This window comes from Phascolarctos cinereus, unplaced genomic scaffold (genome assembly GCF_003287225.1).
Source record: "Phascolarctos cinereus isolate Bilbo 61053 unplaced genomic scaffold, phaCin_HiC Scaffold_4;HRSCAF=312, whole genome shotgun sequence".
NCBI lineage: Eukaryota > Metazoa > Chordata > Mammalia > Diprotodontia > Phascolarctidae > Phascolarctos > Phascolarctos cinereus.
Window position 1 is genome coordinate 129,326,292 of NW_027555847.1, and position 23,882 is coordinate 129,350,173.

The 23,882-nt window shown below is 40.9% G+C and overlaps 1 protein-coding gene across 2 annotated transcripts in view; it reads right to left on the bottom strand.

The window, feature by feature from the left end:
- Window positions 1–19,394, bottom strand: part of CRAMP1 (cramped chromatin regulator 1) — a 113,872-nt gene extending 94,478 nt beyond the window's left edge. The window contains exons 1-2 of one of the 2 annotated variants that reach the window (XM_021006624.2): window positions 19,306–19,394; window positions 16,315–16,664 (exon numbers count right to left, since the gene is read on the bottom strand). In XM_021006624.2, the coding sequence (XP_020862283.1) occupies window positions 16,315–16,663 (349 nt within the window). In that variant the 5' untranslated portion in view covers window position 16,664; window positions 19,306–19,394. Of the gene's footprint in view, window positions 1–16,314; window positions 16,665–17,095; window positions 17,959–19,305 lie in introns of those variants that run through there. The other variant, XM_021006623.2, reaches the window with a different exon arrangement.
- Between the last annotated feature and the right edge of the window lie 4,488 nt (window positions 19,395–23,882).

The following is a 23,882-nucleotide window of genomic DNA, read 5'->3' on the forward strand; positions in this document are numbered from 1 at the left end:
ACTGTATTTCAATATAATTAGTTTCCTTTGTCAGTCAATAAGCATTTATTAAGTACAAACTATGTGCCAGGCACTGTGCTAAGTACTTGAGATATGAAGATAGGCAAAAGAAAGTACCTACTCTTTTTTTTTTTGAAAGTACCTACTCTAAAGGAGCTCACAGTCTAACAGGAGAAAACAAGCAAACAAATATGTACAAACAAGCTCTGTATGGGAAAAAAACGAAATAAGAGACAGCAGAGAGGTTGGGAAAGGCTTCCTACAGAAGGCACAATTTGTGCTGGGACTTGAAGGAAGCCAAGGAAGCCAGAAGACAGAGATGAGGAGGAAAAGAGCTCCAGGCATGAGAGCTCCAGAGAAAATGTCTAGGACCAAGAAGCATAGAGTATGTTGTTCATGGAACAGCGAGGAGGCCAGTGTCACTGGCCTGAAGAGCACACAGAGGGACGGTAAGAAAACTGGAAAGGCAGGAGAAGCGGCTAGGTTATCCAGAATTTTAAACACCAAACAAATGATTTTTATCCTGGAGGTGACAAGAAGCCATTGGAGTATTAAGCAGGGGGGTAACATGGTCAGATCTGCACTTCAGGAAATCACTTTAAAGACTGAATGGAGGATGGGCTGGATTGGGGAGAAATCAGAGGCAGAAAGACCAACCAGCAGGTTATTGCAACAGTTCAGACATAAGGTGATGACAGCCTGCACTAGGAGGAGTATTTGAGTACAAAGAGGGAGTATTTGAGAGATGTTTCAAAGGTGAAATCAACAGGTTTTAGCAACTGATTGGATATGGGAGGGTGAGAAATAAATAGTGAGGAGTCGAAGATGACACCTCGTTTATGATCCTGAGAGACTGGGAGGGCGGTGGGACCCTCAAAGGTAAAGGGAAGTTTGGAAAGGGGGATAATCTAGGAGGTGAGATAATGAGTTCTGTGTCAGACATGTTAAGAATCATCAGCATACTTTTTGTGGTGACAAAGAATTGGAAATTGAGGGGATACCCATCAACTGGAGAAAGACTAAACAAGTTATTGTATGTGAATGTAACAGAATACTATCGTGCTTCAAGAAATGATGAGTGGGTAGATTTCAAAAAACCTGGAAAGACACGCACTGATACCAAGTGAAGTGAGCAGAACATAGTAACAACAACATTATGCGATGATCAACTATGACGGACTTAGCTCTTCTCAGCTATAAAAGGATCCAAGACAATTCCAAAAGACTCAAGATGGAAAATGCTATCCACGGGGCAGCTAGGTGGCACAGTGGATACAGCACCGGCCTTGGAGTCAAGAGGATCTGAGTTCAAATCCAGCCTTAGACACATAACACTCACTAGCTGTGTGATTCTGGGCAAATCACTTAACCCCAATTGCCTCACTAAAAAAAAATTAAAAAAAAGAAATGGTCTCTAGACCTTTAAGAAAAAAAAAAAAGAAAAAAGAAAATGCTATCCACATCCAGAGAAAGAATTATGGAGTCTGAATGGGGATCGGAGCACACTATTTTCACTTTTTTTGTTTTTTGTGGTTTTGCCCTTTTGTTCTGATTCTTCTTTCACAACATGACTAATGTGGAAATATGTTTAACATGATGGCATAAATAACATATCAGATTACTTGTCATCTTGGGGAGGGGGAGAAGGAAAGGAGGGAGAAAAACTTGGAACTCAAAATCTTGTGAAAAATGAATGCTGAAAACTATCTTTACATGTAATTGGAAGAAATAAAATATTATTTACAAAAAAAATCAGCATAGAAATGAGAATTAAATCTACAAGAGGTGATAAGATCACCACGTGAAATAGTATAGAAGGAGAAGAGGACCCAGGAGCCCTGTGTGACAGCCATGGTGAGTGGGCGATATGGAAGAGGATCCAGCAAAGGAGACTGAGAAGGAGCAATCAGAGAGGTGGGAGGAGGACCAGGAGAGAATGCTGTCCCAAAAACTTAGTAAGAAGAGAGTATTGGGGCGGGGGGGGGACAGAGAGAGAGAGAGAGAGAGAGAGAGAGAGAGAGAGAGAGAGAGAGAGAGAAAGACAGTATTAAGAAGAGGGTGACCAACAATGTCAAAGGCTGCAGAGAGATCAAGAAGAACAAAGACTGCAAAAAAGGCCATGGGGTTTGGAAATTAGGAGATTAATGATAACTTTGGAGAGGGAAGTTTTGGTGGGAAGATGAGGTCAGATCACGGATTACAGGGAGTTAACAAGAGAAACAGGAGGAAATGGAGACACCTTGATGACCTTCTCAAGGAGTTTTGCCACAAAGGGAAGAAAGAGTTATAGGAGGGTCCATCAATGAGGATTTTCTGAGGTTAGGGGAGATATGGGCATATTTGTAAGCAGTAGGAAAGGGGCCAATAGATAGGGAGAGACTGGAATAAATGAGAGTGGGGATTATGGGAGACAAGACAGAAAAGAATCTCTTGTACAAGTTGAGGGGTTTGCCTTGACAAAGAATAGGGCAACTTCTTCATGTGAAACAAGAGTGAAGGAGGAAATATTGGCAGAAGGCATTTGAATGACATGAGAAGAGGAAGAGTACAATGGCTTCAATTTTTTTCAGTAAAATATGAGGCAAGGTTCTCAGCTTGGGAGGGAAAGGGGGGAACAAAAGAAAGTTTTGAGGAAGGATGAAAAGGTTTGGAAGAGCCCCCAGAGAGTGGGATAGTTGAGTTCATAAGGAAAGTACAGAAGAATTTCCAAGCTTGATAAGAGACCAGTTGAGATTGTATAACATAAATTTGTAATACTATACTTTATGCATTTAAAAACATTATTCTGAAAAAGGATCCACAGGTTTCACCAAACTGCCAAATGGACTGATGACACAAAAAAGGTTAATGAACCCCAGATCTAGGAGAGAATATAATGGTGTCAAGTAGAAAAGAAGGCCTGAATGAATAAATTTTAAAAAGCAATTACTAAGCACTTAGTGGCAAATACTACGCCAAATTCTTGGAAATAAATACAAAAGCAAAGACAATCCTAATAAAGAGAGACAACACAAATAAGAAGAATCTGGTAGCAAGAGGTGGTTATTTTGATTCAGAAAGGTTCAGCATTGGGAAGAGAAGCTACAGAGAATATACTGGCACACTCCTTCTAGGAGCACTGGCAGAATTTACTCAATTATAAAAGGGGGGCAGGAAGGGAAGGGTGAACATGCCAGGGGAAAAGAATCCAGTTAAGCATGGCTAAGGTATTCATCATTCAAGACAATGAAACTCCATGGCCTGAGGCAAAGGGGAAGGGCCAGTAACTGAATATAACTACTGAAAACTGAGCAAGAGTTATCATAATAGCTGACATTTATGTTCAAGCTTGGTAAAGCCATCTACATTTAATTTATTTTATTAAATGTTCATAACAACCAGGGAAGGAACTTCAGGTATTCTTATTCTCAGTCTATGGATAAAGAAAATGAGACTCAAAGTTATCAAGGGACTTGACTATCATTACAAAGCTAATATCAGAGGTAGAATTCAACCTTGGTTCTCCCCTGATTCTATATTATTTCTACTCTGTCATACCACACACACCTACAGTCAGTTTTACAGTTATCTTTATTTTTATAATGTATTAGACATTCAAAAAATGTTTTTGGATGTCAAGTTCAATTTAGAAATAGTAGTTAAATTTTTTTATTTTACATAAAACTTCAGTGACATGGAGTTTTTGCCTTTCAGGCTTACTGAACTTAATGTCACTCATCCTCAAAGAAAAGTAGTGAAGAACAGATATGAACCCAAGTATACTACAATCAAACTAAAAACAATTTTTTTAAGGCAATTGGGGTTAAGTGACTTGCACAGGGTCACACAGCTAGTAAGTGTCAAGTATTCGGTCTGAGGCTGGATTTGAACTCAGGTCCTCCTGACTTCAGGGGTGGTGCTCTACTCACTGCATCACCTAGCTGCCTCCCTAAAAGCAATTTTAAAAATCTCTGCCCTACACCTTTTCCCTGTACCTCTAACCATGATTAAGTATATACTGTTCTTCCTGGTTGAGGCTGAAATAAAAGTGCTTTTGCAGGCCTGACTCAAATTCCCTGAAATGGAAAACGTTATTCATGGCCTGTTGCCTTCAATACAACATGGTAGGGGATGCTCCAGGAGAATCCAAGCACCAATACAATCACCTCAGTTCACAAGAAATAATTGAGAAAAGCAGCAAGGTGCCTTAAGATGATTTAATATAGGGTTTCTTTCATCTCTAATGAGACATATGATGTGTCAGATGGTGCAGATAAGTTTGTTTTAAGACATTCAAAAATGTTATGAGAACACCATCACTATCAATCAATCTTACTGAGAAATACTTGAAATAAGTCAAAACTTATTAAAACAAATGTTGTCACTTCATGCCCAGATAAAACCAAATGCCTCTTACTTAACTGGCCCCCTTTGTCATCCAATTTATTCTGTTGCCCAGTTCATCTTTCTAAAACACTGAATTCTTCATGTCATTCCCAACTACTCAACAGAACAAAACCAAATTTTTTTGTCTAGCATTTAAAACATTCCAATCATTGCTTATTGAATTAAGTACGAATTCCTTTTCCTGGCATTCAAGGCCACCCCCAATTTGATACCACTCTTATTTTTCCAGCTTTGTATTATTCTTCTCCCTAGACTCTCCCAACTAAAACAGATTATTTGCTGCTCTACTGCCACCAGAAACAGCAGAATGCCAAAAATGCCTTGACTTCTCAAAAATCTGTAAACTGGAAGGTCCCAAATCAAAAGCCATCTAGTTCAACCCATACCTGAACAAGAATCTCTCCTACCATGATCAACAAACAGGTGGCTATCCAGCCTCTACTTGGAGATCGCTTTCCACTTTTAGACAACTTTACTTAAAGAAAGTTTTTCAATAGTCTGTATGTCAAGCCTAAATCTGCCTCTGCAACATTCACTAATAGCTCCCTCTTCTGCACTAGTAGGCCAATCAGAACAATTGTAATCCTTCCTTCACATGACAGTTCTCCAAATACTTAAATAGCTATATTATATTTAAATAGCTACATATCTCATATCTCCTCCAAATTGAACATCCCCAGATCCTATTCAACCAAAGCTTGTATGTCCAGAAATCCTCTCACTATCCAGGTCTCCCTCTTATCCTAAATTCCAATAGAACATACTAGATGTAGAATGTATGGCTTATAGGACGATGGTGGAGTAAGACCAAAATATTATTATTACAAACTATGACTCTCTCAATGCAGACCAGTGGCTGCTGCCACACTGTGGAATGAAAATGCGCTTGAGTTCACTACAAGTTTCAGCTCTTTTACAGGCACAAGTTCTCTGGCCTCTCTGATTTTCTTCATCCCGGTTCTCAAGCCTGGTTTGCTCTTCCACCAGAGCCCAATTCAAATGCCACCTACTCCATGAAGCCTTTGTTTATCTCCTGATGGAATTAAGCCTCTTTAGTGCTTTAATTTAATTTAATATTTAATTTAAAACTACAAAGTAATTTGTCCCTTATCTTCCTACCAGACAGGACAGAGGGTAAGAGAGGGCCCCTGTGTTAGATAAACTTTGGGTCACTTCCAGAGTCTAGTATAACGCTCTGTACACAGTAAGTGCTTACTCAATGTATGCTGGATGAAATGACCTACGATCTTAGGTTTCCCATGGTTTCTCTCATTAACTGTTGTCATGGGACCCCTAGTGACATCATGAGGTTAGTCTCCATACTATCACCCAGACAATATTTCATTCCCTGTCCCCATGCCTTGATCCAGAATGCTGCTTATTTCTCTAGCGATCTCAAGATGATCCATTTCTCAAAGGTCCAACACAATTCCCACTCTGTCTCTCTACAAGGTCTTCCAAAACCAATTCCAATGCACCTAATGATCTTTCCCTTACTCTTAATTCCTTCACAGCGTAAGTTCCTTGAAGGCAGAACAAACTTAATCTTTGGCTTATTATATTCCCAGCACAATGTATATCACATACTAAGCAAATTCCTCCACCACCTAATTATCTGATGCTGTTGCCTGTGTTTCTTAGTGCCCAATGCAATTATTTACACACACACACACACACACACTCCTCAGGGTCAGAAAGCACCTCATCTACTCTTTCATATTTCCAACATAGAACACATAGTAAGAAATTAATAAGATCACAAAATATTCACATATAAATGCCATGACCTACATTGCTAATGTTTAAATGTGCTCATAACTGTCATACAACATCATTACCGCTTTATTTTCATCATACAAAACAAATGTATTATGAAAAGAAAAATTCAAGAATATATACTATGATATTGACAACTGCCACAAACATATCCATAATTCACTTTAGAGAAACAAATTTGAAAAAAACTATCATAGATGAGCTATTAAGTTCTTATTACCAAAGATTTCCCCACAACTGAAGAATAATGCTATCCTTTAACTGAAAAAGGGGGGGGGGCTGTTAGGTGGCACAGTGGACAGAGCATGTGCCCTGAAGTCAGGAGGACCTGAGTTCAAATGCGGCCTCAGACATGCTACTCACTAGCTGTGCAACCCTGGGCAAGTCGCTTAACCCGGACTGCCTCACCACCCCTCCCCCCTTCAAAAAAATTTCATTAAAAAAATACAATACACAAATTCTAAATTTGTAAAGAGTTAAGAAATTTTCAAGTGCCCTCAGGCATAGACTTAATTGCCTCCATCTCCTCTCTGCCCAGGCCTTGTCTGAATTTAAAAAAAAAAATTTACACAGGGCTGTTTAGACAAAATGAAATCAGCTAACAAACGTTCATTAAGCACCTAAAATGTACCAAGCACTCTGCTAGGCACTGGGGATACAAATACAAAACACACAATCCCAGCCATCAAGGAGCATACATACATTCAGGTATAGAGCTTATTCACAGTCAAGCAAATAAAAGAAGAATTGACTGAGGAAATAAGGAAAAGTTTCTGGAAGAAGAATGTCCTTAATGGAAGCTAGGGACTCCAAGCCTTCTTCTTCCCTCCCCTCTCTTGTCACATCACTAAGATGACTTCTGTAACTATCTACTTCACCTAAGTCTCTGGTGAAGAGGTGGCCATTTACAGGGCACAAGTGATCCCATCTTATCTCATCTGCAGCACACTGTTCCCCTGCCCCCCAGGCTCATTTATCTTTAATCTGTCTTCTAGCTGCTTCCTTACTGTCTACAAAACACAGCCGTCTCTCCCCAAAAAGCCTCACTTGATCCATCCATCCCAGCTAGTTATCATCCAATATCTCTTTTCCCTTTCTTAGTTAAACTCCTTGAGAAGGCTATCTACAATAAGTGCTTCTACTTCCTTTCCTCTTGTTCTCTTCTTAACTCTGTGATCCGGCTTCCAACCTCATCATTCAACTGAAACTGCCCTCTTCAAATGTGCTAATGATCCCTTAATTGTCAAATCTAATGTCTTTTTTTTTTGATCCTCATCCTTCTTGAACTCTATGCAGTCTCTGATACAATCAACCACCATCTTTTAGACATTCTTTTCCTCTAGGTTTTTGCGATATTCCTCTCTTAATTTTCCTCTTATGTTGTCTGCCTACTTCTTTCCACTCTCCTTTGCTGGATCTTCAGCCAGGTCTCACCTACTAACCCATGGGTATCCCCCAAAGTTCTATCTTGGGTCCCTTTCTATTCTCTCTCTACGTGGATTCAATTAACATCTCTATGCAGAGGAAAGATAGCATTCAGGGAGACCAACTGGAGAACTACTGGGAGTTAGACAAAAGGCAATGAAAGCCTGAAGTATGATGTGTCATAAACAGAAAAAAGGGGATGAATACAAGAGATGATGAAGTGGTATAACAAGACTTAGCAACTGACTGAATATTGGGGGACGGGGCGAAGGTTAAAGGACTGAACAGCCAAGAATGATTTCAAGGTTATAAACCTGGGTGACTGGAAGGATAATGGTAGTCTCAACAAAAATCAAGAAGTTAAGAGGGAAAGTTTTGAAGAAAAGATAATGAGTTGTGTTTTGGAAATAGTGAGTTTGAGATACATTACTAGAATTCAGGCTGGCTAGGTAGCTTTGAGAGTTATCCAGAGATGACAGTTAAATCCACGAGAGCTGATGAGACCACCAAAAGAGAGTAAGGAGAGGAGAGGGCCCAAGACAGAGCCCTGTGGTACCCATGTGAATAAAGAGAGGATATGGCTAAGGAACCTGGCTAGCCTGACAAGGAGAAAAGAACTACAATAAAGCAATGTTGGGAAAACACAAGTAGGGGGGCAGCTAGATTGCACCATGGATAGAGCACCACTCCTGGATTCAGGAGGACCTCAGTTCAAATCCGACCTCAGACACATAACACTTACTAGCTGTGTGACCCTGGGCAAGTCACTTAACACCACTGCCTAGGCCCCCCCCCCCAAAAATACAAGTTGGAAAGAACAGCAAACAAGTGTCAAACTCAGAAAAAGCCACTGGATCTAGCATTAAAGAGATCATTGGTTATCTTGCAAAGAAGTTTCAGTCAAATGATAGGGATAGAAGCCAGATTACATTGAGAAATGAAGACTTTTTTTCAGGATAGGATTATGAAAGAGAGAAGAGGACAACAGCTTGAGGGTTCAGTTTTTTTGTTTGTCTCTGAACGATGGATGAGATCTGGCTGTGTTTATAAGCAGCAGGGAATGTGACAATACATAGAGAAACCGAAAATTAGGAAATGATTGAAGGGTCAAAGAACTTTAGAAGAGGAGGTGATGGAACCTGGAACACAAGGAGATAGGTTGGCATTGATAAGAAAGAATACTTCTTAAAATGGAACACAAGGGAAGAAAAAAAGTAATACTGAGGTAATCTGAGGTAACTCACAAAAGATGGCCTCAATTTTTTCAGAGAAGTTTGAGATGAGGTCTTTACTGAGATGAAGGTAGTAATTTAGTTGTCTTGAAAAGAAAAAGTCTAGGGCAGCTAGGTGGTGCAGTGGATAGAGCACCGGCCCTGGATTCAAGAGGACCTGAGTTCAAATCCAGCCTCAGACACATAACACTTACTAGCTATGTGACTCTGGGCAAGTCACTTAACCCCATTGCCTAGCCAAAAAAAAAAAAGACACCAACTACTTTATGGGTTGGTTTCTTCCCAGAGTTTTAGGGGCAGCTAGGTGGCGCAGTGGATAGAGCACCGGCCCTGGATTTCAGGAGGACCTGAGTTCAAATCTGGCCTCAGACACCTAATACTTACTCTCTGTGTGCTCTGGGCAAGTCACTTAACCCCGTTGCCCAGCAAAAAGAAAAAAAAAGAAAGAAAAGAAAAGGTCTAGGGCAGCAAGGTGGTACAGTGGATAGAGCACTGGCCCTGAAGTCAAAAGGACCTGAGTTCAAATCCAGCTTCAGATGAAACACTTGACACTAGCTGTGTGACCCTGGGCAAGTCACTTAACCCCAACTGCTGGAAAAATAAAAAAATTTAAAAAAAAGAAAAGGTCTGGAGAGACAAAAGGGAGAATTCAACACAAAGCCAATAACTCCCTTCCCAGACCTCACCCCTACTTTTTCAGGAGGGGAAGAGAGATACACACAAACTTCAACTCCACTTTTTTTTTTTGCTTAGGCAATCAGGGTTAAGTGACTTGCCCAAGGTCACTTAGCTAGCAAGTGTCAAGTATCTCAGGTCATATCTGAACTCAGGTCTTTCTGACTCCAACGCCAAAGCTCTATTCACTGTGCCACCTAGCTGCCCCTTTTACTTCCACCCTTTTTTTTTTTTTAGGCAATTGGGGTTAAGTGACTTGCCCAAGGTCACTTAGCTAGCAAGTGTCAAGTATCTCAGGTCATATCTGAACTCAGGTCCTTCTGACTCCAAGGCCAAAGCTCTATCCACTGTGCCACCTAGCTGCCCCTTACCTCCGCTTTTTAAAGTTTTATTGATACATTTTGTTTTGACACAGTAGATACTTCTCAATAAATACCCAAACAACATTCAGTAAGGTCACCCAGAGAATAGTTAAGCACTTTCCACTTTAACAAAAAGGAAGGCTTTGTGCTTTAACTGATAGTTTGGTACCAACACTGACTGCTGTATTTCCTCTGAGTTTTGTTGCTTTTCTTAACATTGTTGTAATCTTCATGTGTAGCCATCTTTGAGTTCTTTCCTCACCCTTGTCTTCTTCCCCCCCACCTCCTTCCCTAGTGCAGGCCGTCCAGAACCCATTCAGGCCACTTGACTGCTAAATGGAATGGGAATCACCAAATTCATTCCTTTCAGTGAGATGGGACACCTCCAGGACTTACCATCTTCCCTGCCCTGCATCCTAATGTCCCTCCCGACCTTATCATTTGCCAGCTTTTTCTTCTATGCTCTCCACACCTCTGGCACTGTCAAGTGACCTAATTTAACCTAAGAACCCCTGGACCCTGCCATTGACCTACCACTGAAAACTCATGGCTACTGGGCCTTTCCATCCACCTTTTACCTAAATGTATATGTGAGTGTGAGCTCCTTGAGGGCAGGAACTATTTCACTCTTTCTGTTACTGTTCACAGTACCTGAAATGTAGTAAGTGCTTAATAAATACTTTTTTGTTCATTCTCATGTCTGAATGTTATACACGCATGATCCCTCATAGCACAATAATATTCCACTACAGTCATATACCAATGTGTTCTGCCATTCTCCAGGTGTTAAAACATATTTTGTTTCTACCTGTCTCCCTCTGAAAAAACAGTGGGGAGGGATCCATGCATTTGTGTTAGTGTGGCTCCCAGCTACTCCTCCCTCCTGAGTTCTGGGGACTTCAAACATTCCAGTCCTCTTTCCACGTTCAATTGTAATCTCTGCTCTGCCTCTTTAGACAGAAGGACCCAGAGTAGCAGCAGCTTCAGTGACAGGGGAAGAGAAAAGCAATGACAACACCCACTCTCATGATCCAACTGAAACCATCCTCTCCAAAGTTATCAGGGAGCTCTTAACTGTCAAACCCAATGGGTTCTTCTTAATCTTCATCCCCCTTGACCACTCTGCAGCCTCAAATTATGGACGAACTGGCCCCCTTTCCCCTTAAATACACCTCCTAACACTGCTCTCTCATGCTTCTTCTCTACCTAACCTCTTTCTCTGACTCCTTTGCTGGATCTTCATCTTCAACATGGCCACAGTGGATGTCCCCAAGGCTCTGGCCTGGGTCCTGTTCTGAGTACCCTCTCTTTAATCTCACTTACTGATCTCATGAGTTCCCACAGGTTCAATTATAATCTCTATGCAAATGATACACACTCATCCTTAATTTCCTTTCTCTTGAAATATAAGCACAATCTCCAACTGCCTTTTGGACACCTTAAACTCAATGTCCCATAGGCACCAAAATCTCAGTGTCCAAAACAGAACTCATTATCCACTCCCTCCTAAAATCTCCCCTCTTCAACGTTCCTACATGTTAATATTATCCCCATATTCCCAGTTACCCAGACTAACAACCTCATTGTTATCCTCAACTCTCACTCACCCCACATCCAATCCACCGCCAAATCCTTTCCTTTCTACCTTCATAACATGTCTCATATATGCCCCCTTCTCTCTGCTCACATCCTAGCTCAGGGTCTTCTTGTTAACTGTCTAGACAAGAAGTGCTTTCCAATTGGTCTATCTACTCCATTTAACCTCTACTCAGCTGCCAATGTGATTTTCCTCAAGTATAGATGTGACCCTGTCATCCTCCTATACAAATAAACTCCAATGATACCCTATTATTTGCAGGATCAAATATAAATGTCGTTATTTTGGCATTTAAAGCTTTTCTCAACTTGGTTCCTTCCTAGCTATCCACTCATTTTAACACTATACTCCTTTACACAAAGCCTTTGATTCATCTGGCCACACTGGTCTACTTGCTAGTCTTCACATATGACACACCACCTCCAGGCTCCATGCCTTTGCACTGAAAGTCTCCCAATGCCTACAATGCTCTCTCTCCTCACCTCCTTTTCTTAAGTTTCCCTGGCTTCCTTCACAACTCAGTTCAACTCCCAACTTTCGCAGGCTTTTTCTGGTCCCCACAGCTGATAATGCATTCCCCTCTGAAAATGTCTCCATTTACTCTGTGTGTGTGTGTGTGTGTGTGTGTGTGTGTGTGTGTGTGTGTGTGTATATATATTATACATACCTAGTTATTTTCATGTTTTCTCCCCCATTAGAATGTGAAAGCAGAGACTGTTTTTGCTTTCCCTACATCTTCAGAGCTTGGCACAACTCCTGGCACACAGTGACTTATGTCTACTAAGGAGTCTCCACTGGTGACCATGATGCCATATCCTCGCCTGAGCTTGGCTATGTATACACATACATATATGAATACAGCTTAAGCTTACAATCAACTGGGCACCCTTCAGAATTGAGCTGTTATCTTACTGTCCTCTTGCTTCAGTGAAAACTCTTCTCAGCTGGTTATCTGGGAAGGTCTAAGGATGTTCAGAATTACCAACAGATCAAATGCCCTTCTCCCAAGTTCTTTGAGGTGATGCACCAATCAGAAAAGTGTTAACCATACATATTAGGGTCAGACTAAATGATCTTTAAGGTCCTTTCAAACTCTAAAACCTCCAAATACTTCAAGGATCTATGACTTTCAACAATGTGTATTATTGACTTCACGAACCCTGCTAGTTCCCAAAGATCTAGGACAGGTTTTCAGACTCCTAAACCCAGATGAAGAGTTACTGTGGCTGAAAAACGGTGTCACCATGAAGCCAACATGGTGATGACCCTCTCTTAAATTAGCTAGATTTTCCTCAGATAACAGATAGATAGTCCATCATCAGGTCCACTCAAAACCTTTCCAGCTTGACAGGACAAGCCAGAACTTGTACCTTCAAAAACCCACAGTTACTTCCATAGCAGAATGATATACTGAAGTAGGATTTCGATGGAGAATAAGCCTATTATTCTCCTAATAATAATAGCCTACATTCACATAGGGTTTTAAAGTTCACAGATCCCTTTCACCTATATCTCACTTGTGCCTCACAACAACACTGTAACAAAGAGCAAAAGGATTATCTAATTTCATTTCACAGATGAAGAAACTGAGACAAACTGATTTGCCCACAATCACACTGAAAGTAAAACCCAGTCTTTGGAGGCCCATTCAAAGGAATTTTTTTTTAACCAAACCACAGATGCAACATACTCCTGAACCAACCTCAGGATATGATCTACTTTAAGTTCAATTAAACACAAGTGATTACAGATTTTTAGAGTTGAAATGGATCATAGAGATCATCTAGACGAGAGGTCCTTAATCATTTTTTTGTCTTGGACCTGCGATCCATTATGAAGTCTACAGAAGTCAGATTTCTTCTCAAAATGATGTTCTGAAAACAATTACGTATAAAAACAATTAAATTGGAAACAATTATAGTTATGAAAATTTTTTTAAAATTTCATGATTATATGTTAAGAACCCTGATCTAGATGAAACTCTTCATTTCATGAGAAAATACAGAAAGAGCATGATAAGGCAATTTGTTCCCAATAATCTGGTAAGTTAGTGGCAGATGCAGGATAACTCATCTGACTCCCAGTTCTCAATGTTTTCTACCATATCACACTGCTTCCCAAAATGCCAATTGTGAAAGTGCATAAAATAAAAATATGTATGATATAAGGAGGGAATCAATTCTGCTTTTAGTCTTAAGATAAGACAACTGTCAGCATCTTCCTTTAATTATAAGTGTTTTATCAATTCAAAGCTTTCTAGTGGAAATTTTTTTTTCATCATAAAGTCAACAACTTATATTCTTGTGGAGGACAACATAGGGTTAAGTCAAGGAGACACTCCTGCTTCTTCACATCAATCAATATTACTTTATAAGAAATAACTGCTTTCACTTTAATATCTAAAATGGCAAAAACAATTATGTAAATTAATTTTTTCAAAGTGTTAGATTTAATGACCTGGTAGTTCATTTACACTCTCCAGTCCCAAGTCAAAGTTTCTAGAGACTGTAAAGGGAATATTCCCTTAAGAATTATTTTAAAAGATTAGAGAGATATAATAAGTTGGGAAAACTGTCAATGACATAACTTTTTTCTTGTTTGAGGATAACAATGTTAGTATAATGGTTTTCATATTCCATACAGAGTAAAAAACGTCTTGGGAACATTAAAAGCATATCTGAAGGACTGCCGTTGACCATGATCATCACACTGCTACAAATAAGAGGTCAAATTAGGAATTCAAATGCCCAGTGCTGGCGGGCAAGCTACTAAATAAGAAAAGCACATACACTTTCTCCTAAAAGCCACCACCACTTTTTAGGTACACTATTCACTTTAAAGAAAAATAAGAAAAAGAGAAAAACCTACTAGTGAAAAAACAGTGGGCACATTTTTCTCTGGAGTACAAGTCCTTCCCAAATTCATATTTCACTAACAGAGAAATAATTTAATGGCAAGCTAATGATTACTGCTTCAGAAAAGAAGCTTAATTTCCACAGGACTTTAAAGTTCGCAATGCACTGTTCCTACAACAATCATATTAGTCCCATTTTACAGATAAGGAGACTGAGGTTCTGATAAGTTAAACAACAGTTCATAAATGAATCCAGGTCTTTTGACTCCAAACCCATCACTCCACTACGTCACACTGCCATTCTCAGTATCCTATCGGGAAGCTACTCGATTCTAAAAAGTAAAGCCAACTCTGCAGGCACTCTCTAATATTTAATACAAAAATAAGGATGATGGATTATTGTCAAGTTTCTTTTCATTAACTTATGCAACTCATTGATGGCACCTATATACAATACAGTTTACACTGACATAAGAAAAAGTTAATTTTAATTAAACAAATGGGATTGATAAATAGATTGGATTTCCCCCCCCCCAAATCAGCACAAAACTTTATACTTCAAAGAAAATACTTGCCCCAGGCAATTTTAATTTTTTTTTTCTTCCAGCTGGGCAGTGGGGTTAAGTGATTTGCCCAGGGTCACACAGTAAGTGTTATGTGCCTGAAGCCGCATTTGAACTCAGGTCTTCCTGAATCCTGGGTGGGTACTTTATCCACTGCACCACCTAGCAGCCCCCTCAATTTTAACATTAGAACACACTCATTTTACTCTTGTACTTTTGTCCCACCTCAAAAATCTTTAACAAATATTAGTAGCACCAATGATTCCAGAATCCATTGACTTATTTTAAGTTGAGCATTTGGGAGGACTATTAAATTCTGAGCAAAACTGATTTGCTCATCATCTCTTCAAATCTATCATTAAAACTAGTGGGATTATTTGTTACATTACTATAACCATTATTCACAAAACTCAATGAAAAGGACCCATTAACATGTAATTCTAAAATGATGGATGTGATATTTCCTAAATTATTTCTAAATTTGCAAAATGTGAGCATCTGAATATAAACAAGAGATAATTATTAATAATTAGTTGAGCAATGGCATGGCCCTGTGACATCAATATAAAAAAGTTGACAAAAATGTGATATATACACAAGCAAAGGATAAAATGTGGCACTCTTTCCCCACTTTAGGGGGGGAAATTAAATAGGAGGAGTATACTTAGCTAATCACTAATGTCTATTAAAAATATCAAAATAAAATGACAGGTGTTAATCCTTAACTATTGTTCCTATACAATAGCATTAGGTCACTAGACATCCTCTTCACTAGTCACCATTCTTAAGGAAGTAAGATCTTATCCAATACACTAAAGTAAAACAACTGAAAAAATCTAAGAGAAACAACACTCTCAATGTCCCTAATAGTTCTGCACTAATGACATACTTACAGTAAAGCCTACTATACAAATTATGACCAGCGCAAATGAAGCCATTCATAATTCTTTTCTCCAAACCAAACCAGTTCCTTTGTTAGAATTACTATCTTTCTAGAGAGGGGAAACATTAAATATCTTCCTTTTTTAATTTTCAGGATACTGTTCAAACTTAAAATAATCTATCACAGTCTAAAACAGACTTACTAACAATTACTTGAAAAACATTACTGGAATCCAATTTATTATCTGAAATAAAAGAAATTTACTGAAGTTCAAAATATATTAAATTTAAGACTATAGATTATTTCAAAAAAGAGGTGTCTTTCCCACACTCTTAAGTGAGTTTCCAAAGTGCCTATTTTGCAAATGTAAACTGAAGAGTGGGCCATTATAGCAATTTAACTAGTATGGAGGTGTAGAGGTTGGGGGAGGGGAAAGAGAAGGCCATAGCCACTAGGACCCTCTAGTGAAAAGAACAAAGTGGCAGACCCTGAAAATCTGGGGAAGGGTTTTGGTGGATGTGAATGTGATTTTTTTTGTTTTTTAGGGAGGGCTGATCATACCTTTCCCCTTGGCATTGGTGCTGCTGTTGCTGCTGCTGCCAACTGCACAGGCTGAATCTTTCCTGAACCTCTTGCTCTGAGGTCTCACACTGGACCTTAAGAAATGATGCTGGTCCTGGGAGGAGGCCTGAAGGGGGGACGGGGCTTGCTGCAGGCTGGAGGAGGAAGGATTATTATTGTTATTATTATTGATAATCTTCTCCTCTTTCTTTGTGCTGTGGCTGGTCTCTTCAGCTGCTTCTCCTCCTCCAGCCCCTTCTCCTTCCAGGGAGTCCTCATCTGCTGATCTCTTGCCCAGCTTTTTGAGCCCTTCCTCCCCGCTGCTGCCGTCTCCCAACTTCACTGTCATCCTAGGGGAAGGGGGAAGAAGAAAGAAAAAAGGAAAAACCTCATGAGACCCGCAAAGGAGAGAAAATCCCTGGCCCAGAGAGGGGAGAAGTTTAGCTGCAGAAATTCCCTCTCAACATGGCCGCCGTTGTTTGTTACAAATCCCCTCTCGGCTCCTTTGCCTGTCCCGGCCCAACAGCCCGGGCCCGGTCTGCCAGGGGGCCGGGGACGGATCCCCAGCCCGCCCACCCCCCACCAGAACCGACCCGGAGGGCTCCGGACCCTTCCAAGGGGGGCTGGACGGCGGATTTGCCAAGGAAACGGCCCAGCCAAAGTCAGGCGTCTGAAGCGCTCGCGAAGAGAGAAAACCAGAGCAGCAGCAGCCCCAGACGGCGGAGACCCCGGGGAGCTGCGGGGCCCCCGAAGCCGCTGCAGGGCCCCCTCTCCGTCCTACCCATGCTGCGGGTCCTCGGGGCCGGGGGCTGTCTTCTTTCTCCTCACCATGGAGCCGAGGTGATCCGACCTACCCAGGGGGGGAAATGGTTCATCGTCCTAGATGCAGCAGCAGCTTCTCTGTGCGTGTGGAGCTCTCTCCTGCTCTGACTCTGGGGCTGGGGCTAGGGCTGGCCAAGGCTGCAAAGATTCCCAACTCCTTCCCCCTCCCCCCACGCTGCCCCCCCCCAAAAGGGGAAAGGACTACAACATTCTGCACACCTATTCCTGCCACTAGCTACAAGTTCACCCCAGGAAAGGGGCAGAGGGCCCAAGATCAAGTGCAGGAGGAGTCAACCTCAAGCTGGCCACTTTGCAAAGAGAACACCAAGGCTGAAAGGGGCTGTCACTTTTTTGCATTTAAAAAAATAAAATAAACAACAATTTAAGCCCCCAAATCCCTATAAGTTATTGTCTTCTGGAATCAGAAAAGAAGTTACTTCAAAGATATGATCCCCAGATAATTTCAGAATAAAGTAAAAAAAAGGTGTTTGAGGGTTTTTCTTTTTTTTTTCCCCAACAAAAGAGCCTGTTGCACCAAACACTTAGCTGAGCTTAGTTGAGTTTGATAGTGATTTCCGAGTAAGCTTGTAGGAATTCTTCCTTTAAAAATCTTTTTCATCATCATTGCCATCTCTCACCCACTGCATGTAAAATTCTGTAAGTTAAATATGCTCCTCAAAAAATGGCTTTGCTCAAAAATCAGTTTCCCTCAAAAACAACTTATGTAAATATCTCTGGACAAAACTATTAATCTATGTGTTATGAAACAAAACTAAATAGTATAAGTTCCTCATAGTCTTCAGGAACCCCAAGAACACAACCATTGCAGAAAAAACAACAACATTATTTAAAACTGAATTAACTAATTAATGCTATTGGACATACTAGATGCTATATAGAATGTATTAAAGAAATAAAGTGGTTTTTTTAGTAACAAGAAAACTTTAAAACTGGCATAGCTTCAGTACAGGGCCAATATTATATACTGTGTAAAACACAAATAGATCAAAAATTTGACTTTTCCCATATCTAATCTCTAATGCAAATCACTAATTCATATAACTGGTATAAATCAACAGTGACACAGACAAAAATAAAATACTATAAAAACTTCACAGAAGAATACAGATGTAAAAAAACATACTTTACAAGAACTGATTCAGGGGCACGGGGCAATATTACAACTTCTTATTCAATATTTTTTTCATAAAATTTAGAACTTATGAAGAAGAGCTTTGTTCGGTCTCAAATTTGTAAGGGGGGAGGCAAAGACTTTGGTTGCCATACCTTTACTTCAAGTGTTAGGCCAGCACCACACATTTAGCTTAATAAAACAGTCTTAAAACAATTTCCTTTAAAGTACAATTTGAGCAAACAAAATTTACCAAATACATTAAATGCAGATACTAAGCAGAACCAAGAACACCTGATTTTTCAGAACTGAAAAATGCCAAGAAACTAGCTAGTGTGTATACAGAAGGTACAGTCGTACAGAAAACTGCAGGTTCTAAAATTTTGCAACACAGTTGAAGCATTCTACAGAGAGGGTAACCCCGGCATTACTACCTGATGGTGCAGACAGGTGCAATTCCTTTTTCAACAGAAAAAAAAGAAAAAGAACAACAGCAGTCAAACATTGGTCATGGGAGGGAGGGCGGGGGTAGAGCGCACTAGCCTACTTTTCGACCTTTTACAGTACCACTGGTAAAACGACTACCCAACGTGTAATAAATCCCGGATCCTCAGGAAAGAGTATCCCTCAGACCATTCCAACAAGAATTGATTCATCCTATGCCTGGCACAGGTTGATCGTCCTTCCATACCACCTGGAAGATGCTTCCTGAAACAGGGCACCTTGCTTCTCATCTTTACGTTCCTCCAATCTGCCCTCCTGCCAACATTAGACTACTTTACTTCCGATTAGCCCATCTCCTGGCTCTGCTCTCTCCCTACAAGAAAATCCTCCACCGCCAAGACACAATGACAGGTCTGAACCTACGGTGGACCAAGCGGGTGCCCCCGATCTTTGGTGCTGCTCGCACTGCCGCTAACCCCACCCCAGCACAGACCAAGGATGGGGCCCCAAGATTCGCCGAGTGCTCATCCCTCCAGACCCCCTCCACCTCAAAGCAAGCGATCCGGCGCCCCAGGTATACCCCAGTCCTTTACCTTAGGCATCAAAGCTCAGATGCAGCCTGGCACCGCGGGCTCTCCGTCCGGCTGCTCGCAGTCCAGCGGTGTCCTCCCCGCTGCTCCCGGCTCACCACGCCCTTCCCCCCCGGCCCGGGCCCCCCGGAGCCCTCCCTCGCAGGCGGTAGCCCCGGTTGCCCAGGGCCGGGCCTCAGGCTCGGTCGGCCCGAGCCCGGCCGCCTCTACCGCCGCTCTGTCCCCTCCACCCCAGAGGAGGCTCTGGGCGGCCGCCGGCCGGCCGGCCGCCCGCGCTGGAGAAAAGGGCCGGGGGCAGTGTCCTCCGTATAGGGAGAAAGAGAGACACCGTGGACCGAGAGCCGGGCAGGGGCAGGTCCGCTCGGAGCCCCGGGCCCCGCAGCGAGGCGCGGCGCGACCCCGCGTTCGGGTCCGAGGGCGGGCCCCCGCCTCTCCGAGGGGAAGGCTGGCGACTGTCGGAAGCCCCGGCCGGTGCTGCGGTGCGCCGACCCCCCAGCCGCTCCCGACTCCCGGCAGCCTCTCTCGCGGCCGCGGCACTTCACCGCGGCGCTCGGCAGTTCCGGCTCCGGCAGCCGCAGAAGCAGAAGGCGCCGCAACGCGACCGCGCGCGCGGGGCAAGGGGCGCGCGCAGAAGGCCGGGGGGGGGGAAGGCGCTCGGGCACGAGCACGACGCCAACTTTCCTCAGCTTCCAACGGGGCGCCCCACAAGCTAATAGCTAATTGGCCAGGGGCTGGCGCGCGCGCCGCCCGGGAAAGGACCCGGGCTGGAAGATGGGTGGGTCCGAGAATGAAGTAATGTTATGATGCCTTTCCCCCTACTGTAACAGGCGGGGTCAATTCGGATTGGTGGAATGACAGCCAATAGGGAGTCAACAAAGAGAGGCATGATTGGTCCGGACAGTGTTGACTAATGCGTGGGAAAAACAGATTACCACAGAGTGCCTTAGTAAGAAAGGCAGTTCTTCCCCTGGACTTTGATAAGGAAATAGAAATGTTTCTAAATGATGGAGACACAATATTTTAATTTGTCGAAAGCGATGCCGGTTTAGACAGAGTCGTATCAAGTTATTCTGTCCTAAACTGCAAACACCAATTTAGAGGGTTATATGTGGTCTCATTCAATGACACCTGATGAATACAATTTAAAAAAAAATTAATGCTTACAGTGATAAAGACAATTGTGTTAATAAAGTGAGTGTTCTCATCTTCAAGTTATTGTCCAATCTTAGTTTAACCATTACCATCACATTCATTCCATCAAATGAAATTTTTTCCTTGCCTTCTGAAAGTAGTGAATTTCCTCCCTAAGAACTAACATTGAAGAAGAAACCTGGTCAACTAGTCCACCCTCTCATTTTAGAATGGAGCCCAGAAAGGTTAAGTAACATAGTCCTTAGTCCTTGACAGTAAATGGCAAAGCCAGGTTTCCCACCAAGGTCCTTCGACTTCAAATCCAGTGCTTTTTCTATTGTGTCATATTGCCTCTCATGGACAGGGCCTGTTTCACTTAATCTTTCTATCTAGGCATAATATTCTGCACATAGAATAATGTTTCAGTCAATCAATCAATCAATAGGTATTTATTAAGTGATGACTAGATGATAGGGTAACAAAAACAAATCAAAGAATTCTCACCACCATCTATCAAGGGGAGACAGGTAAATACAAAGTAGATATGTTGATTTGGGGTGAAAGGCATTAACATTTGGAGGGATCAGGAAGAGTTTTGTTTAGAAAGCAGCACTGAACTGAAGCCTTGGAGGAAGCTCGAGAATATGGGAGTTTTGTGAGGAAAGAGAATATTGCAGGAAAAGGGACAACTAATAGAAAGCCATAGAACAGGGGTGGGGAACCTGTGGCCTCAAGGAAACATGTGGCCTTCTAGGCCTTTTGACCAAGTCCATGTTTTACAGAACAAATCCTTTTATTAATGGGATTTGTTCTGTGAAGTTTGGATTCAGTCAAAGGGCCACACCTGAGGCCTAGAAGCCTCAGGCTCCCCACCGCTGCCACAGAGACTAGAGAAGAAATGTTATGTGTGAGCAACAATAAGAAGCCTGGTTTGGGCAGATAGTATATATAAAAGGGAGTTTTGAACATGTAATATGGGCCATACTGCTGCATTCTTTTTGGCCTTGACTTCTCCACCATGCATTCAGGTACCTCATAACTGGGTAGTCCCATCAGCCTTTGTACTACACCTCCTCAGTATTCTCGGCTCCCCTCACAGGAGGGTAGAACCATGAATTTGTCAACTTTAAAGAGAGGGCACAGGACAGATATCTCATTTCCCACCAGAATTCATTAGTTTTTAACTCCTTTGACTTCCCTAGCTGTGTTTATTTTAGACTTATTTGACTTTTCCACGTTCCCCAAACCCCCTGGAGGGACCTTCCCTTTCAGCTTTCTTTAGTGTTGTCTTTTATTATTAAATTGTAAGCTTCTTGAGGGTTGGAACTATCTTTCTTTTTTGTATTTGTGTTCCCCGTGCTTAGCACAGAGCCTGGCACATAGCAGGTACTTAATGTTTGTTGACTGACTAATGGGACTAAGTTCAAAAGGGCTTTAAATGTCAAAATAGTTTATATTTTATCTAAAGAGGCCACTGGAATCTATTGAGCATTGAAGTGAAAGAGTCATCCATGTACTTTAGGAAAATCTCTTTGATCTGTAATAGAGATAAACTAGAATCCTTTCCAAAAAGATCAAGGGTAAAACAAGGATGGTCATTGTCACACTCTCAAATATTGTACTAAAAATATTAGCTATAACAATAAGACAAGAAAATTGAAGGAATAAACAAAGCAATGAAGAAACAAAACTATTACTTTTTGCAGATGACATGACGGTATACACAGAGCACCCTACAGAATAAATTAATAACTAGTCAAAACATCAACTTTAGCAAAGTTGTAGGATGTAAAATAAACCCAGACTAATTATCAGCATTTCTGTATATTACCAACAAAACTCAAGCGGGAAGAGACAGAAAGTGAAATTCTATTTAAAATAATTATAGACAGTTTTTTAATACAAAATATTTGGTAGTCTACCTGTCAAGACATACACAGGAACTATATAAACATGATTGTAAAACACTCTTCACACGGAGATAGATCCAAACAAATGGATAAATATTAATCACTCATGTGTAGGCCAAGCCAAAATAATAAAAATAACTACCTATATTAATTTACTTATTCACTACCATACCAATCAAACTACCAAAGAATTACTTTATAGAGCTGGAAAAAATAATAACAAAATTCATCTGGAAAGAACAAAAGGTCAAGAATATCAAGTGAATCATTAAAAAAGATATGAGAAGAGGGGCAGTTAGGTGGCATAGTGAATAGAGTACCAGCCCTGGATTCAGGAGGACCTGAGTTCAAATCCAGCCTCAGACATATAATACTTACTAGCTGTGTGACCTTGGGCAAGTCACTTAACCCCATTGCCTACCCAAAAAAAAAAAATAAGAGAAGGCAAGAGGCCTAACAGTACCAGATTTCAAACTATATTACAGAGTGGTAATCATCAAAACGATTTGGTACTGGATAAGAAATAAAGTGATCAATAGAATACATTAGGTACACAATATACAGAAGCAAATAAACAGAGTTAACTAGTGTTGGATAAATCCACATATCCACAATATTGAGGGAAGAACTAAATATTGACAAAGACTTCTGAGAAAAATTGAAAAGTAGTCTTGTTAAAATTAGTCATAGCCCAACATTCACACTATAAAATAAGCTCAAAACAGGTACATGACTTGGACATAAACGGTGATATCATAAACAAATTAGAGAAGCAAAGAAAAAAAGTCTGTCAGATCTATGTATAAGGGAAAAGTTCATGATCAAACAAAACATAGAGAAGATCACAGAAGATTAAATGGATAATTTTGATTACATGAAATTTAAAAGGTTTTGCATAAATAAAATTAATGCAGCCAAAATTAGAAGAGAAGCAGGAAACTGGGGGGAAATTTTATAACAAGTTTTTTTCTTCACATTTTAAAATGTTAATTATTAACTTATAACACTCTTTTTAAAAAAAATTTTGAGCTTTAAATCCTCTCTCTCCCACCACCCCTTTCCCTATCCAATTAAGAAGACAAGCAATATAATATCAATCATCCATGTGAAATCATGCAAAACATTTCCATATTAGTTATGTTGCAAAAAATAAAGTGAAAAAATTATACTTCAGTTTGCACTCAGAGTTTATCAGTTCTCTCTCTGGAGGTAGACAGCATTTTTCATCGTGATTACTTCAGAATTGTCTTATATCATTGTATTGATCAGAGTAACTAAATCTTTCATAGTTGATCATCCTTATATCATTGCTCTTTCTGCATATAATGATCTCCTAGTTCTGCTCACTTCAATATACATCAGTTCATGTAGGTTTACATACCACAACTTGTTCAGTCATTTCAATTGATGGGTATACCCTCAATTTCCAATTCTTTGCACCACAAAAAGCTGCTATAAATAATTTTGCATATACAGGTCCTTTTCCTTTTTTTTTCCTGATCTCTTGGGGATAGGTATCTTGTAGTGGTATTGCTGGGT